The following is an 18483-nucleotide window of genomic DNA, read 5'->3' on the forward strand; positions in this document are numbered from 1 at the left end:
TGCTCACCAGCCCTCAGTCTGCAAAGGGAAATGGTATATACAGCATTGGACTTTAGCAGGTCCCATAAGGCCAGGTAAGTTGCCTAATAATTTGTACTGTACTCCTCATATTCTTGTCACCACTGGAGAGTCCACTCTCCCTTGTCTCATTGTTGAGGTCTTGAGGAGTTCCCTAAGGACAATTGACTGTAGAGGAAAAAAATTTGAATACGCTTGGATACCCCAGAGTTAACTGTCAGGGCATTAGAGTCTCTTTCAGGAATCATCATTAAGAGTAAGGAAATAAAAATACTTCCAGTGAGAAGATGTTCAATTAGACCATCTGGAAGTCCAGATTACCAAAAGGAGAAACGTCTTACTGTTGGGTCCTAATCAATGCACAGCAGTAGCTAGTAGTTTGCTTAGATAGTCAGTGACTTCAAAGGAATAAGATGGGAAGGTTTGTGATAAGGAGTGTTGGGGAGGAGATTTGAACCACTCACACGGCACATTTAGGTAAACATACCTACCCTCATGCTAACAAAAATGGATGGTGAAAAAATAAAACACAATGTAGAAGCGCTGAGAGGCTTACACTTTAATAAAAATTGTCGAATCCTAAATCAAGGAATTCTGCATTTACTTTTTTGCTGAGCTTATTTACTTAATGTAGGATAATTAAGCTTTAGTTTTCATGGCCTCTTAAGGTATTTGGAATAGAAGACAAAGTTCAGGTAGCACTCAGAGTGGGAAATTTAATAGAGTGTTCTCCCCATTTTACCAGGATCCCTAAAGCCAGTTCCTCAGTAGAAGGAAAACATCCATGCTTGAAGGTCTCCCCAGAAAGTCACCTTGGTGCCGAGTGGAGGGGGGCAAAACCTTCTCCTGAGATTAAAGAGAAGTGGATTTGCAGCCCGAGTTCACACTCCCTGGGTTGTCTGAAAATCATCAAGCCATGAATTTATTTTAAAGTAGTGCAGACTCCAAGGAACCTTGGAAAATCAAGCAAAACTTCTCTGGAAAACTTGTATTGTCATTGGCACTCCAAAAATTCCAAAAAATCATTACACCAGCAAAAGGAGCACTTCACAGTTAAGAACAACAACAGAGAACAATGTTCATAAGAGACAAAGCACCGTGAAAGAACAAGAAAATACAACAGACAGCAGAATCATACAATCATACAACTGAGAAATCAGAATAATCATATAGGATATAAAATTGCTAAATGGGCTATGATTAAAGAACAGATTGTTAAATATATTGTTAAATATATTGTTAAATATATATTTAACAGATTGTTAAATATATAAATAAGAAACTATAAATAACCTTTAGAAAAATTTGAAGAGACAAACACATAACACTTAAGCATGAAAATATAATCATAAACTTTAAATCTCAATCAATTTTGAAGATAAACAATTTAACACAAACACACCTAGTAAAGTACAAGAAGTTCTAAAGAATGTACTTTAGTCACAAAAAGATATTCCAGGTAGAAAGTATGAGGTGAAAGAAAAAAACAAACAAAAAATAAAGGTAAATGGATGGTTAAATATAAATTGAGGTTTAAAAGGATAGTGTGTATATTGAGAATCTATAAATATTGTTAATTGAAATACAAATTATTTTATCTTTTTCCAAGTCTACTGCTGGATTTCTTTTCTTCATATTCTGATTAAAATTTCAAGATAAACTTCTCACTCATAATGTGTCCTATTCTGGTTTTGTTTTGTACATTTCAGTATAATGCATATAAAAAGAATATTCTGCGGGTCTTTCTATGGTATCTTTCCAAGTTATTGTTGGATTGTTCAGTACTTCAGGTTCTCCAACCTTCTAAGTAATGAATGGACAAATTCAACTGTACATTTTTACTAGTGGGCAGTTTTCCACAATATGAATGCCATTCACGTAGTTGGCGGGACCTGCCAGTGTGTCTTTCAGAACCACGGACAGATCTACATGTTCTGGGATGTAGGGAGCTAGAGTGCTCTCTCAACTGGATGCAATGGAATGCCAGGGAGGAAAGTTTAAGATAAACTCTAGTCACCATGGAATTGTGATTTTTAATCATAGTAAGCATAGTCTGAAATATCGCATTCTTTCCAACCCCTCTCTGCACCCAATACTTCATTAGCTCTGTATTTTATACTTACTGTCATAAAAGAACCTGTTGGGGAAGGGGAGGTAGCTTTAGGTCAGTCTTGGTACAATCATACAGTGGCTAAAGCAGTAGATCTAGTGTAAAATGGCCTGGAACTGAATTCTAGCCTCATATGTTCAAAATTATGGAACTTTGGACAAGTAACTTAACATCTCTGTACCTAATTTTCTTGAACAAGTTACAGTTTACAGATTTCATTTATTTATTGTGGATAATAACATCCTTCCCATATGGTTGTGATAAATATTGAACAAAATAATCCATGTAGGTATGAAAACCAGTGCCTGAAATACAGCAAGAGCCTTTTAAATGCAGCCATTATTGTTATTATGGTTATTCTTATTGTCATTTTTCACAGAATACCTTCTGGTTCCCACACAGGATCTCCGAGGACCTGTTGGATCAGCAGCTGTTTTGTAAGATTTGTTGATATTGTGAAAATTCTCTAATCACAGCCCAGCTACAATTTTACAGAAGTTCTCAATACCTTATCTGAAGGTTTCATACAGTCAGATTATGAGTCTTGGTTGAAGGTATCTTCTGGAGTCATGGTAATACTCCGGGTATTCTTGGAAAACAGTGATTTCAAAATACAGTTTGTCTTGTTGAGACTAGGAATTTGGAAAATTCCAGTCTGTGAAGTGAAGAGAGAGGAGATACTTCCTTAGCAGGAGGCAGAGAATGTACCAGGTACAGGGCAGTTAAAGAAATGTTTGTTTGATTTTTTTGCCAGTGGTTATATCTGTGGTTTCATTAGTTAAATGCCTTATGTGGTACATTCTTCCCAATAAGCATTTTTAAAAGCCTCTGAAAGGAAGGAGCTCTTGCTGCCACCATCCTCTCAGTCAAGTGGGAATCATCTGGTGAGCACAGCAGATGCCAATCAGTTCATAAAAAGCTCAATCTTCAAGTTTGCAGAATTAATTCTAAAAATGAGAAGAGTATTGGACATAGAATTTGACATATATGTTGAATGCAGAAGCTGATATTTTAGCTTAAGAGTTTACAGGTCCCTCAGAATGTTTTATACTTTTTTATCATAAGTGGGAAGCTGTCACTTTAATCTTTGAGTAGGACTAAGGTATGAAAAGAGCAATGATGGTGTGCTCAGTGGCTAAATTACTAAACACGAGAATGTTTTCAGCTCGATCTACCTGAGCTACATGGAGATTTGATAACTAAATATAAAGTGAATGGAGATAAATTCCTTACGTACCTTCTGCAGATGATACCTTCTAGTTAGCAAGTGGCAGATCCAGGACTATTGGGCTAGGAAACCGCTTGGGCTGGAGTACAAGGGTAGTTTCAGGGATAGAGAAATTAACAGGCAGAGAGGGAATCTCTGAGACTAGGAAAGACTAAGTGTAGCTGGGCCTAGATGATCTGAGTTCCAAATGTAGTTGTTGACGTTAAATTATACACAGTAGCAATGGAATTGTCAGTCAGTCAGTGTGTCTAGCTGGTCAGACAGATCATGAGTTTAACCACTGATGCTATGGGAAATCAGAAAACTCTGGGATGGCTGTGAGAATATGTGTGTATAGATGTCTGTAGAGTGAGTGACAAATAAATGAAACCACCTAAATATTTACCCCAGGGGAGTAGGTGCATATAGGATACTATTGAACAGCATTAAAATGATGAGTTAAACCATTTTTTCTGTGAAATTCAAAGGATGTTCATGATATAATAGAAATAAAAATATCAAATGGTAGGGCACTGTGAATACAACGTAATTTTTCAAAAGCTACAGTGAGCAATAAGATGAAATAAAAGTCATCTAGATTAAAAAGCAAGAGGTAAAACTATCTCAATTGCAGCTGATAAAATGTATATATAGAAATACAAAAGAATTCACTAAAAAATGAGTTTAGCAACTACTAAACCACTAATACTAAATGAGTTTAGCAAACTGGTAGGCTACAAGATCAAAATACAAAAATTGAGTGTGCTTCTATAGAGTATCAATGCATTAATACAAATGTTATTAAAAATACAACTTACAACAACACTAAAAAGAATGAAGTCGGAGCAAAATTGAGGGCCCAGCAATACTCTTCACCTCTATGGTTAATTGGTTTTAGAAAACAGTACAAATATAATTCAGTGGGGGGAAGAAATTATCCTTTCATCAAGTAGTGCTGAGACAACAGGCTATCCATAAGTAAAAGAATAAAGATGGATCCCTACTTCACACTACATATAAAAATAACCTCAAAGTCTATCAAAGACCTAAATGTGAGACTTAACATTAGAAAACTCTTAGAAGAAAACAGAAGCATAAATCTTCATGACTCTGGATTAGGTAAAAATACCTGATCTTAAATGATACCAAAGGCACAAGCAAAAAGAGGAAATAAAAGATAAATCGAACATCATCAAAATTAAAAATGTGTGAGTCTAAGGACACCACCAAGAAAGTGAAAAGAAACTCATTGAATGGGAGAAAATTTTTGCAAATCTTATATCTGGCAAGGAAAGGACTTGTATCTAGAATATATAAAGAATGGTTGTAACTCAATATAATAATATTGGTAATAATAAGATAATAATAAACAATAAATAATAAAATAATAATACTAAGACAAATAATATACAAAAGACCCATAAGCACATAGAAACATGTTCAACACCATTAACCATCAGGGAAATGCGCATCAACCCAAAAATGAGATACTATTTCCCACCCACTAGAAAGGCTATAATTAAAAAGATAATAATTAGTGTTGATGAGAATGTGGAGATACTAGAACACTCATACTTTGCTGGTGGGGATTTAAGAGACATAGCCCCTTTAGAAAGCAGGCTAGCAGTAGCTCAAATTGTTGAACATTAAGTTATTATATGACCCAGCAATCCCCTCCTATGTATACAGTATACCCAAGACAAATGAAAACATAAGTTCACATAAAAACTTACATGCCATGTTTATAGCAGCATTATTAATCATAATCCAAATGAGAAGGACCAAAATGTCACCAACTAATAAATAAACAAATTGTGATATATCCATACAATGGAATATAATTAAGCAATGAAAAAGATGTGAAGTACTGATACAAGCTACGATCCACACAAACTTTGAAAACATTCTGGTAAGTAAAAGAAGACAGACGCAAAAGGCCACATGTTGTATAATTTCATTACATAAAATGTTCAGAATAGGTCAATCTGTAGAGCTAGAACATAGGTTGGTAGTTTCTTAGGGCTGGGGTTTGGATATGGATTTTTCTGCAGGGCTGGGAGGAGATAAAAGGATCTGTAATTGATTGTGGTAATGGAGGCACAACTGTGAATATTCTAAAAACCACTGAATTGTATATTTTGAATGTGTGGATTTTACACTATTTAAATTACATCTCAAGTTGTCCTGAAAATGATTAAATTACATATAAAATTTACAGTCATTACAGCTCAACATAAGCTACCAGATAAAAACACTCACTATGGTTTGCGCGCAAGTGAAGAAAGTAGACATGCAGAGAGTCGGCTGATACAATAGCAATCACCTTAGTTAAGTGGGTTTGGATTTAGTGACAGGAGAAATTTAAAAGTATATTTATGCATATTTTCATTGTTTCATTTCCTATTGTGAGCATGAATTATTTTTACACTAAAATTTTAAAAATAGAAAGTTACAACTCTTGAAAGCTCTGCAGTCAAATAAACATAGTAACAAATGATAATGAGCTGTCTGGAATGTCTTTCTAGAGAACTTGCTGAAGCACACGCATGTAAAAGGAAGTCAATGGCTGAAGAATCAAGGCAGAACTACAGTGGTAGAAGAGAAGAAAAATGTAAACATGGAGATATAAGACAAGAAGACGACTGATGAAGGAAGTGGACATGAATACTGTGAAAACCTCTTGGGGAGTCAGAATTTACAGCCATTGCACATTGAAGAATCAGTACAATTTGGAGACTTTGAGACAATAGACAGAAAATTTTTGAGCTCCTCTGGGCATTAGTGAGCTGTTTTCAGAAAAACAGACTCACTCTGGTATTTCAGGAATAAATAGAAATAAGAGCATACGCTAATGTTTGGAAATCACGGGTAGCAAAGATTGGTGAAGTCATGTGACAGGCAGAATAATGGTCTCCTAAATATGTCTGTGTCCTAATCCCTGGAACTTATAAAAATGTCTCCTAATAGGGCAAAAGGAACTTTTCAGATGTGATTAAACTGAGGCTCTTGAGATGGGAAGATTATCCTGGATTATCTGGGCAGGTTCAATGTAATCACAATAGTCCTTATAAGTGAAAGGAGTAGAGAGCAGCATCAGAATTAAAGCTATGACAACAGAATCAGAGGTCAAAGTGATGTGACTGCTGACTTGGAAGATGGAGGAAGAGACCAGAAGCTAAAGAATGCAGTCAACCCCAAGAAGCTGGAAAGGGCGAGGAAACAGATTTTCCTTTACAGCCTCAGAAGAAATGCAGCTCTGACGACATGTTAATTTTAGCCCGTAGTGACCCATTTTTGACTTCTTACCTCCAGAACTATAAGAGAATACATTTGTGTTGTTTTAAGCCACATAGTTGTGGTAGTTTGTTATAGCGGCAGCAGGATACTATAATAATACCAGTCACCATTGGAGCTCCTGGAAGCTACAGTAGGGAGGTCAGGGAAGCAGACATTGAAGACTTCAGCTTGAAGCATGGATGGGAGGTTCTCAGAATCCTGCTGTGAGATTGCTATATTCTCCAGAACCTATGAGAAAGCTCTTATCAGTCATCTTAGTCCACACAAGCAAAGCAGATGGTTCTCTAGCCTAGCGGGGAAGCCACTGAGAACCTGACATCTGCCTGCTCCTCTACCTGCAGCCACCACTAAAGGGTACAGGCCTGTCCCACCATCTCTCCTGGGCCCCAGGATGGCTTCTCCTCTGCAGAGAAGATGTTAGAGGGGAGATGAGGTGATACTGGGTTTTTAACAATGCAACACATGAGTTACTAACAGTGAATGAAGGTGGACTGGCTGACCTCAGTTTGACAAGCAAATGTGCCATAAGATGATGCAAACCATTGGCATATCTATGAGATTTAGTAATTTTAGCAAGTTATTTATTGGAGCTAGGATGTATCAAAAACTATGAAAAGTGCAGGTTTAAAAAATGTCCAAAAAATTTAATGGACTATACAAATGAAATAAATTCTTTTATTTTAATTATACTTTTAAGTTCTGGGATACATGTGCAGAACGTACAGGTTCATTATATAGGTACACATGTGCCATGGTGGTTTGCTGCATCCATCAACCTGTCATCTAGGTTTAAAGCCCCACATGCATTAGGTATTTCTCCTAATGCTATCCCTCCCCTTGCCCCCATCCCCCGACAGACCCCGGTATGTGATGTTTCCCTCCGTGTGTCCACATGTTCTCATTGTTCAACTCCTGCTTATAAGTGAGAACATGCGGTGTTTGGTTTTCTGTTTCTGTGTTAGTTTGCTGAGAATGATTGTTTCCAGCTTCATCCATGTCTCTGCAAAGGACATGAACTCATTCTTTTTGATGGCTGCATAACTTCCATGGTGTATATGTACCACATTTTCTTTATCCCGTCTATCATTGATGAGAATTTGGATTGGTTCCAAGTCTTTGCTATTGTAAATAGTGCTGCAGTGAACACATGTGTGCATGTGTCTTTATAGTAGAATGATTTATAATCCTTTGGGTATATACCCAGTAATGGGATAAATAAATTCTTAACTATGCTGCTATTTTATTTATTTAAAAATGTGAGTTCGTGGTCCGAGTAATTTACCTCAGTATGACTCAAGAGGGGCACTGGAAGTCCACTGATCTGGCCAGAACAGAACCACATATACGAATGGAAAAAGTGGTCTTGTGTCTGCCAATCCCAGGGGCTTACAGGATGCTGTCTAGAATAGGCTGGCTACAGCAACTCCTAGTTAAGCCAGAAGTTTGAAATGAGTTCAATTTTGGGGGATTAAATTCTAACGAGAGGCAGAAAACAGGAAAGTTTATGCTTTTCCGTGATACTCAATTAGCCCCATAAACATTTTCTTGTATATATTTTTGTAATTTCAAAAAAACTCAAGTGTTTTATCAGTAATTTCTTAGAGGTGCACACAGAAAGAGATGAGTATAATTGTGAAGCTATGTTTTGTAAAGCACAGGGATGGCTAAAAAAGGGAAGGAACTGATCCCAGAATCTCACAGAGTTAACCAGTAACCCTCAGCCCAAGTACGTGATGGCCACTGTTGAGCTTCAAAGGAAAAGCGGCCATCTGAGGAGCAAACAGAATTGCATGAAGAATAAGAGTGCAGATGGTGTCCCAAACACAGTGCTGAGATTCATGTAGACGCACAGGAGGAAGCAACTGTGTAAGTATCCAGAGTCCCATGAAGTAGGGATTTCAATCCTCAAAGCCACCCTCTCCCATCTGCTAACAAGGATCAAGGCTTTTGTGGATGTAACTGGCTGTGGTTGATGGGAAACCCTGTGATCCCTATGGGGTTACACATAGCTTCGGAGAGGGGAATGAACACACACACAGCAAAGGGAAACCATCTGGGCCTTTACTGAAACCACTGGCTGACCCCTGGGTTAAAGTATGTGTGTTCTGAGTACTGATGTTAATTACATAAAGACCTTGCTCAGACCCCATGTCACCTCACACTGCTGGACCTTTGCCTTGACCTCAGCTCTCACCAGTGACCTTATGGGTAGTTTCTATGGCCAGTTGACTTAAGAGGAAAATTCTGAGCTTCTTCATAAACATGCCAGCTTAGTGTGTTGGTGTGAGGCAGCAGTAGAGTGTGTCTGCAGTGTGGGCAACTCAGGAATGAGCAGAGACAGCATTGAAGAGGGTCCTGCCAATAGGCAGGTGGGGCTCTGATTCGCCCACTTTGTGTAGACAGAAGTGGCCTGAGGTGAGAATATGCACAGACTCATAGGCAACGACAAATGGTTTAAATAGCGGGTCTGGGGCCTGGAAGGAGCAAGATAGGAAGATCAGGAACAGGAATATCTGGAAAGAGGCATACAGTAGATACAAAGTGCTTGGATCTTTTGTATCAGATGTTAATACTCAGCAAAAATTACCCTCTATACAAGTAGTCTAAACAACCACGTGTACAGGATGAATCATTTGGTACACATCAGCCAGCCTCTGTCCTTATCATCCCAGTGCTCATGAAACAGGCTCTTGAAAGCAGTATCTATGGTGGCAGAGATGCACTGTGGGTGGGTCCCAAGGCTTGGGCTCCCTTCAGCATGACTGACATGGTTATTGTCACAACCTACCTTCCAGCGATAAATAAACTCCAACAGATTACCTTCGCTTATGGAGGCCAATGAGCAATTTGATGGCAAATTGATTCTATTCTTACTTTTTCACAATGAAAAAGGCAGGGGTTCTGTCAGATTTAGGTTGCCTTCTATTAGCTGTATGAGTTTGTTCTTTCTTCACAGTGCCACACTCAGAAACATTACCTAAGGGCTCACATATGTATGATCTCCTAATAAGGGACCCATATAACACTGCCCCAGACTAAGGGACCTACTTTACAGCAAAGGCTGTCTGGTAGTGGGCACACGACCATGAGATCTCCTGGTTCTACCCCATACTGCCCCACACACGCTGCCAGTGGATAGAGCAGTGGAATGGTCTCTTGAGGGTGCAGCTGGGTTTTATCTTGAAGATCACATCCTATCAGGATGGGTAATGTCCTTCAGGATGAAGCATACACTAAGGTTATGCCAGCAGCTGTTATATGGTGCCAAGTCTCCAACAGACAGAGTAAGTAAGTCTCTAACCACCAGAGGTGGAAGAAGGAATGACTTTACTCACCAGCGCTTCCGGTAATCCACGTGGGGTGTTGGTGCTTCCCATCCGCTCAATGTACTCAGCTGGTCTAGGAGTTTGAGATCCCAGAGAAGGAAGTTCCTACCATGGAACAGAGTAAAAGTTACATTACGTTTAGGAGTGTGTTTGTTACCTGTTCAATTTGGATTCCTCATGCTAGGAGGCTGTTGGGAAAAGGAGGGATTACTGTATAAGCAGGGATAATTGATCCTGATTATTATGAGGAGCAGAACTTTAATTTCTGTCTTAATTTCTTGCTGAAACTGGTAACAGTGGTTGTGTCCAGGCAAGGAATTTGGAAGAATTGTGGATGGAGTGGAGGAGGAAATTTGCTTTGCACACTATACACATTTTTATTATTATAATCTTTTAAATCTTGTTCTTGTATTGGACATTCAAAATAAATTTTAAATTACAAATCAACCCCACATTTATTAAAATTTATTCAATAGTTTTGGGGGGACAGGTAGTTTTTGGTTATGTGTGTGAGTTCTTTAGCAGTGAATTCTGAGATTTTGGGGCACCATCACCCGAGCACTGTACTCTGTACCCAGTGTTGCCTTTTATCCCTCACCCTATTCCCAACCTCCACCAACAAGCCCCTAAAGTCCATTCTGTCATTTTGTATGTTTTTGTGTCCTCATAGCTTAGCTCTCATTTATAAGTAAGAACATTATTTGGTTTTTCCATTCCTGAGTTACTTCACTTAGAATAATGGCCTCCAGCTCCATTCAAGTTGCTGTATAAGACATTATTTCATTCCTTTTTATGGCTGAGTAGTATTCCATGGTGTATATACACCACACTTTCTTTAGCCACTGGTTGGTCAGTGGGCACTTAGGTTGGTTCCATATCCTTGCAATTGTGAATTGTGTTGCTATAAATGTGCATGTACATGTGTCTTTTTCATATAATGACTTATTTTCCTTTGGGTAGATACCCAGTAGTGGGATTGCTGGATCAAATGGTAGATCTAGTTTTAGTTCTTTAAGAAATCTCCATACTGTTTTCCATAGTGGTAGTACTAATTTACATTCTCACCACTAGCAGTGTAAAAGTGTTCTCTCTTCACCACATCCATGCCAACATCTATTGTTTTTTGACTTTTTAATTAATGCCATTTTTTCTTTTTTTCCTTTTTTTTTTGAGACAGAGTCTCGCTCTGTCTCCCAAGCTGGAGTGCACTGGCACGATCTCAGCTCACTGTAACCTCTACCTCCCAGGTTCAAGCAATTCTCCTGCCTCAGCTTCCCAAGTAGCTGGGACTACAGGCACGTGCCACCACGCCCGGATAATTTTTTGTATTTTTGGTAGTGACAGGGTTTCAACGTGTTAGCCAGGATGGTCTGGATCTTCTGACCTTGTGATCTGCCTGCCTTGGCCTCCCCAAATGCTGGATTACAGGCTTGAGCCACTGCGCCCAGCCAAATTAATGCCATTCTTGCATGTACAAGGTGGTACCTCATGGTGAACCCCACATTTATTTAGCAAATATTTATTAGGCAGTTACTATGTGTCAGGCTCTCCTAGGCCTCAGTGAGTCAAACATCAAAGATTCCACAAGAGGACTGAAAAAACAGGTAAATGCAGGCTACTATAATTAGTGCGGGAAAACTGCTTCCAAGAGGATGCAATGTCTCAACAGAGAACTGGATGTGGAACACAGTTAATCCAGGTGAATAGCAGGAGAAATCTTTTAGGGAATCAGTATCACAAACAAAGGCTCAGAAGAAAGAGCACACAGGGAGTCTAGGGGAACTGTCAGCAGTTCAGGCTGGAGATTAGAGAGAAAGGAGCACAGGGGCAAAAAGCAAGCTTGGAGCAGTGAGCAGGTTCAATGACTAAGGCTTGTGGGGTTGGGGAGAACCTTGGCTTTTATCCGAGGACAATGTGCAGCACTGGCAGCACTGAAGTCAGGAAGAATCTTGGTCAGATCTGCATTCCAGAAGAATCACTCTGGTTTAAGTGTGAAGAATGAACTGAGCAATGCTAGACTGGATACATGGAGAAGAAGAGGTTCGGGGAAACCCTGGCGGGAACTGTAGGGAAAATATTAGGATGGAGGAAAGGGTAGAGAGGACCCTGAGAGATCTGAGTGATCAAGACCCAGTGTTTCACACATGGAAAATGAGGTGGAAAAGGAGAAAGGTCCCCATATGAACAGCACCCCATCTGGAAAAATGACATAAAACAAGGGAATTTGGCCCACGACGTAAGAGGCACTTGGGCTCACATGGTATTGAGTGATCAGGGAGGAGTTTAGCTGAGTTCACCTCTACACAGGTATTGAGTGCCAGGTATGCTGTCATCAGCGTCATAAGGAAATCAAAGGTATATGCCTTATATCTTTGTGACTTACGTGTCTGATCCTGCTTAAGAACTATGCCAATCCCCGACTTTCCAGGACCCCCAGTAATTTTGTCTTCTGCCCATGTGGGAAGTGAGCTGAGGCTTGGCAAGAGGATCTTATCCATATGGTCCAAAAAATAATAGAACGGTTTCTTTAGAAGACACAAATTCCCTAATTAAATGGACTAATTTATCCATGGAAGAGAAATAAAATCACTAAAAAATAAACTGAGTGAAGACAAAGAAATCAACAAAGTGTAATTACCAGAAGTTTGTGGGATTCTGCATGAAAACAAGCTTGAAGAAATAGTGAAAGGAGATGTGCCTAACAGTATGACACTCGAATGAAAACAAAACAGATAGGTTTAGTGGTGTTGCTTCTTTACAAATGCAGGAGGCTTGAAAAGTAATAGAGAAAAACATTTGGAGAGAACGCCATCTTAGCTTTCACACAGAATGCAAGACCAGCCTTTCCTGTGGGCATCTCTTGATTTTTGTTTCCAGGGCTTTGATTTCATAAACACAGCTCAGCTCTGCAGATCATCTGGCCCAGTCCAGGACCCGGGTTTGTAATGATCTTGTTCAGTCATGGTCCAGCCTGTGCACAGAGACCCTAAGATGATGCCCAGTGATCCTGTCTCTTGGCATCTCATCCAGCTGAGAACCGGTGGGACCTAAACTTGCTTCTAACTAATAGAAAGTGGCAAAAATGATGTCACTTCTGCGATGAGGTCATATGACAGCCCCACTTCTGTATTACTCGATGACTCTGTCTTCTGCCTTGTTTCCAAGTTTTGATGAAGCAGAAAGGCCTGTGTGGCAAGGAACTGAAGTCAGCCTCTGGCCACCAGCCAGTAAGGAACTGAGGCTGTCAGTCTAACAGACATGGAGGAATGAATCCTGCCAACAATTGCTTGAGCTTGGAAGTGGATCCTTCCCCAGTTCAGCCTCCAGATAAGACCCAGCCATGGCACTCTGATGAAAATCATGTGAGAAAGCTGCATAGCTATGTCTGGATTCCTGACCCATAGAAATGTGGGATAATACATGTGTGTTGTTGTAAGCTGCTAAGTTTGTGGCAATTCCTTACATAGGAATAGCTAGGTGAAAACACCTCCCACAGCTTTCACTGAATTAAGTGACCCTTGGGGACAGTTAGAACTTCTCTCATCCCCTTCCCTATGGCAGCCCTTATCTTTCTCATAGGTTGACATCCCACTTTCTCTTTACCAGTGTAAATGTCAAGTTCCCTTACTATCTGCGTCGCTCTCCTCTCACACCATCCAGGAGGCCCCACTAGTGAGTGGCAGGCAGAGAGGAGGAAGTGCCGGTGGTCTGGGGTGTGGGTAGACTCCTCCTCATGGTTCAACCTTGAGTGCAGGTATTACCAGTTGGAAGAAGAGAGGTCAGGAACCAGTAGGGATTGGAAGGAGATGAGTGAATACCCCACTGCTCTCAGGCCCATGCAGGCTGTGAAGTAAAACAGTGATAAATAGACTCTGCATGGCCCCTGCTGGTCTTTACCCTTCAGCATTCTAGACAGTGCACCTCATATGCCATGATGCAAACATCACTGACTCCCTCCAGGGCAGATATAAATCTCCCTTTCCCCCACATCCAGCAAGCACACTCCATCAGCCTATGGGTCACTTCAACCCCATGACTCCCTAGTCAGGACTGTGGCAAATGCAATACACTTCGGTCCAGTCTCTGTGCCTGGAGAAGAAAGGGAAGCTGGTCAGAGCCCACAGGAGGAGGTGACCCACAGGGAGCCAGTAGATGGGTGTGAGGGTGAGTATGACAGAGCGGTTACTTGGGCTCAGCAGTCAGACTGTCTCCTTAGAGTCATGAGTCAGTCCATTGACAGTTACTAAACTTCCTAGTGACCTCAGCTTCCTTCTCTGTAAAATGGGGCTGATAGCTGTCTCTAAGTCATAGGGCTCTTGTGAGGTTTAAATGATTTAATTCATGTAAATCCCTTAGGAACGTGACTGACACTTTTTTAAGGTACAATTCTGTAAAAGAGTGGGACCCATCCATTTAGGTCCTGTTTCCTTATTCCAGGTGTCATGAAACCAGCTCTCCCCAACACTTACCCTGACCCCCGTTCTGTGCCTGCAGGTGGAGCGCTGATCTGTCCCTTACCACCTATGGTGTGGGGGGCAACCCAGAAAAGCCCAGGGTGGTGCCAAGTATGAGGAAGTCACAGAGTAACACACACACACACACACACATACATACCCATACCTACTTATATACACAAATATGTACAGATACATACATATACGCACTTATAAACACGCACATACACACAGATGCTCATACCCGTTTATACATCCACATGTGCACAGACAGACACATGCACATCACACACTCCCAATTCCTTGATTCAGTTTGGGGCCTGGGTAATTCCAATTTAATCTCTTTTAAGAAACTTAAGAATCTGAAAGAGAAAGACGTGAGAATTTTTGTCCGACAAGAGACAGACCCACTTCCCAGGCACTGTGGGACTTTCTGAGCCCCATGTGGCCCTGCTCCTGGAAGCTCATGGAGGAGCGGGAAAATCTGACTTTAGATCAAGGTTCTGGAATCCAGAGGCAGCCCTAGGAACTGGCCTTCCCTGGGTACCAGGCCTCCGGGAGTCCAGCAGGTCCCCAGGAGTCCAGCAGGTCCCCTTCCTCCTATCTCACCTATGACGTCTCAGCCTGCCTTCCACAGCCTGGGGCCCCTCCCGGGCTTTGCTGCACAGCAGGAACCTCCAAGGGGCTCTAGAAGGAACAGGAACAGAGTTTAACTCAACCCCCTCGGGTGAGGCACCCTCAGGTCCATTTTTTTGGTTCTAACATTGGTGATACCACTTTTCAGTCTTAAAATGTCTGTTTCGGCCGGGCGCGGTGGCTCACGCCTGTAATCCCAGCACTCTGGGAGGCCGAGGCAGGCGGATCATGAGGTCAGCAGATCGAGACCATCCTGGCTAACACAGTGAAACCCCGTCTCTACTAAAAATACAAAAAATTAGTCGGGCGTAGTGGCGGGCGCCTGTAGTCCCAGCTACTCCGGAGGCTGAGGCAGGAGAATGGCGTGAACCTGGGAGGCGGAGCTTGCAGTGAGCTGAGATCGCGCCACTGCACTCCAGCCTGGGCGACAGAAAGACATTACGTCTCAAAAAAACGAAAAAAAAAAAGTCTGTTTCTTTTCTGATTTGCAAAAAGGTTTATAACTTTTGATACTCACATCTGCTACTTTCTATTAGAACCTAGCAGTCCTTCGTGGTACTTTCATCCACTGTGTCTCTGCTGATTCCGTTTCCTGGTGTTTTATCTTCTGGTTGAGTTAAAGATTATATGTAATTGTTGGGCACAGAGGACCAGGAAAGAAAAAGATTCCCGGTGAAGCTGGACCCAAGTACATCATTGTTGACAAGGGTAACTACTGTCCTTTCCTATTTACCTCCCTGCACTCCTTCTTCCCTGTCCTCCCTCCACACCCACCCATGGGAGAGCCTCAGGAGCCTGGACCAGAATCCCCAACTCCGCAGTAGAAATGCGAAGGCGGAGGAGGCGGAGGAGGCGGAGGAGGCGGAGGAGGCGGAGGAGGCGGAGGAAGAGGAGGAACAGGAGGAGGAGACTGTTCGGTCTCCTCTTTCCTCAAATATGGATGCCTCCAAGGAACATAATTCCAGCTCCGAGAGGTCCTGACGTGGGGACCGGAGGACCCCAGTACCTGCCGGCAGCATCATCTCCTTGCCATGCTCCAGATGTCTGAGCAGCCGTCTAGTGCAGTGACACATCGGGGCTTCCCTTGTGGCCTCCGCGGTCCAGAACCTCTCCCAAGTGCGCTGGATCCTCCAAGCTGCTCTTTGAGCCGCTGTCCAGGTCTGCAGGTCCTCGTTCAGGGACATGAAATCTCCTTGTCGTAGGCGGACTTAAAGTGTCCTTCGAGGAAGCTCCTGTGCGGAGCCACCACCCAGCCAGGCAGCAGCATCAGCAGGTGCGGTGCCCTGGACCTGCCCCAGGGCGAGCCGGAGGCGGGGCCAGGGCGGGGAGGGGGGTCGCCCCGCCCACCCCAGCTCCTTCCTCCCTCTGTCATTGGTCACAGAACAAGTCGGTCATGATCCAGATTGAAGGAGAAACCTGGAGCAAAATGTCCCCAGCGCTTTCCCACCTGGGAGGGATCAGCTGAGGCCCCGCCCCCCATCCCTGGGAGACCCAGGCCCATCACTGTGGAGTCGGGGCGGGGGACACCTGTGCCCGGAGTCTGAGGTCACTCGCCGGCTGACCCGGGTGGTGGTGCCGGCCCAGGAACCTCAGGCCCCTCAGTAACACATTCCCTGCGGTCTTCGAGAACTTTCCTCAGGGCGCCCACAGACCTGTCCCATCTTCTCCACCCGCGGCGCCCGCGGCTTCACGCTCTGATTCTCGCCGCGGCTGTGGAAGCTCCGGAATCGCGTGTCGCCCACGAAGGCGCCGCTGAGGAACTCAGGGCCCACGTGGTGAAGGCGGAGCCCGGGGGCATTCAAGTACCCGGGGTGCGGGCCTGGGCTCCGGGAACGGGCACATTGCGGGCGCGAGAGGCGCAGGGAGCCTGGGACCCCGCCCCGCTCCTCTCGGGTCCCAGCCCGCCCCCTCTCTCCCGGACGCCCTCGCCCTGCCTCCCCGCGGGGACACAGCCTCCCGGGCTCCCTCCCACGTCCCGCCCGGCACCGGAGCCGCTCGCTTGGGAGCTTCTTACTGTGTGGGAGGAGCTGGGCAGGGGACAGAGGGACGGGAACCGGGGGAGGGTGGCGTGGGGCGGCGGCTCTGGGAGAAGTGACCTGAGGAGTCTGCAGACCCCAACCCAGGGCGGAGGCGCCGCTAGAGGAGCTGCTGAGCCCTCCAAGCCGCCCTTTCCCTCTTGCCTCCCCAGCCCAGTTCATCCTGATCTTCTCACCAGCCCAGTTCTCCACAAGGTCAGGGCCCACAGAGGAGCAGGAAGGGGGTTCCGGGACCCAATATCCGGCTTCTCTGGGTATCTTGGAGTCCAGGAAGGATCCTGGAGATCTCCCACTTTATGAAGCTCCTCCTCCACTGACTCTGATGGCTTCTCTAGAACCCGAGACCAATTGATAAGGGCATCCTATCTGGACGCCTTTATCAGTCCTGGGGGGAAAACAAGAGCAAAGGGTGAGAGGTGGCCATGAGGTCAGGAAAACCCCTGCAGAATTCTCAGGAGAGGGAAATCTTCAGAGCTGCGGCTTTGGCTTAGTTTGTCTTCTCTCCAGCCACCTGTCCTAGAGCTGGAGATGCTTAAGTTTAAACCAGAGACTTTGGATATTTTCCCTGAATGACATAATCCTTGTCTTTCTCTCCTGGAATCGTGGATCCAGACCATCACAGTGATCCAGTCAGCCCACTCTCCTTCTTTTCTCACTCCAATCTCTCTCCCTGAGCTGGACTCTCCGCCCACCCTCACATTCTGGAAAAGTGCAGTGGTGTGAGCATGGCCCTGGGGCAGAATTGTCTGGGTGCAAACCCGGCTCCATCCCTACTTTTGTGTGATCTTCATTCCTATGGCATTAACTATGAAAGGGAAAAATAACAGGCACAAGCCATGGATGTGTAGTCAGAATAAAATTAATTGGCATTTTTAAATTGCTAAGACCACTATTTGACACATAGCACAATCAAAGTGTAAAATGTTATCATTCTTGTCATTTCTTTAGGCCCTTTTTCTTGAGCTCTTCCTCTTCTCTTTGGGTTCCCATGAAAATTTACCCTGTTGGAAGCTGATGTCAGCAAGAGAGAGACCTCCTGTTGGGAAATGCTGGCTCAGTGTGGGGCCTCCCTTTTAGCAAAGGGAAAAACAGATGGTGGACCAGCTAGTGAGTCAGAGTCCATGTTATTTAAACAAGATCACCTACCTAGAATTAACTCCATTTTGATAAGGAGGATACACTGGCATCTCACAGATAAGGCCAGTGTAATTTATGAGGAGATTGCTTTATTTGTGTAGAACTTACTCTAGTGCTTTTCATAGTCTTGCAACACATTTCAAATCACTGGTTCTCATTTCACACTGACTGCCTCATAGGGTGAAGATGATGAGAAGTATCTTCATACTATATTCCCACGTTTGTCTATCGGAGTCACAGTCATATATTACATATGCAGATA

The 18483-nt window shown here is 43.3% G+C and overlaps 1 protein-coding gene across 6 annotated transcripts; it reads right to left on the reverse strand.

The window, feature by feature from the left end:
• Positions 1-4903: 4903 nt before the first annotated feature.
• On the reverse strand, positions 4904-16825 carry LOC129038118 (saoe class I histocompatibility antigen, C alpha chain-like). Of its 6 annotated transcripts, none has more exons than XR_010126673.1 (4): positions 16055-16825; positions 15022-15099; positions 9968-10063; positions 4904-6860 (listed from the first exon to the last, which is right to left on the reverse strand). XR_010126673.1 is itself a non-coding variant. In XM_063666021.1 (2 exons), exons 1-2 carry the CDS (start codon positions 16230-16232, stop codon positions 15032-15034), a joined length of 246 nt encoding a protein of 81 aa, XP_063522091.1. In that variant the 5' UTR covers positions 16233-16825; the 3' UTR covers positions 14882-15031. The 6 variants fall into 6 exon arrangements, 1 of the variants encoding a protein (XP_063522091.1); XR_010126674.1 differs by lacking the exon at positions 16055-16825 and adding an exon at positions 15566-15728; XR_008503082.2 differs by lacking the exon at positions 15022-15099.
• Positions 16826-18483: the final 1658 nt, after the last annotated feature.

The sequence above is a fragment of the Pongo pygmaeus genome, chromosome 5, assembly GCF_028885625.2.
Source record: "Pongo pygmaeus isolate AG05252 chromosome 5, NHGRI_mPonPyg2-v2.0_pri, whole genome shotgun sequence".
Classification (NCBI taxonomy): domain Eukaryota; kingdom Metazoa; phylum Chordata; class Mammalia; order Primates; family Hominidae; genus Pongo; species Pongo pygmaeus.

Coding starts and splice junctions, on each gene's coding strand:
- LOC129038118 (XM_063666021.1), bottom strand. CDS start 16,232: ATGTCCCTGAACGAGGACCTGCAGACCTGGACAGCGGCTCAAAGAGCA. Junction 15,100..16,054: donor GGAGATGATGCTGCCGGCAG/GTACTGGGGTCC, acceptor TGTTCCTTCTAG/AGCCCCTTGGAGGTTCCTGC.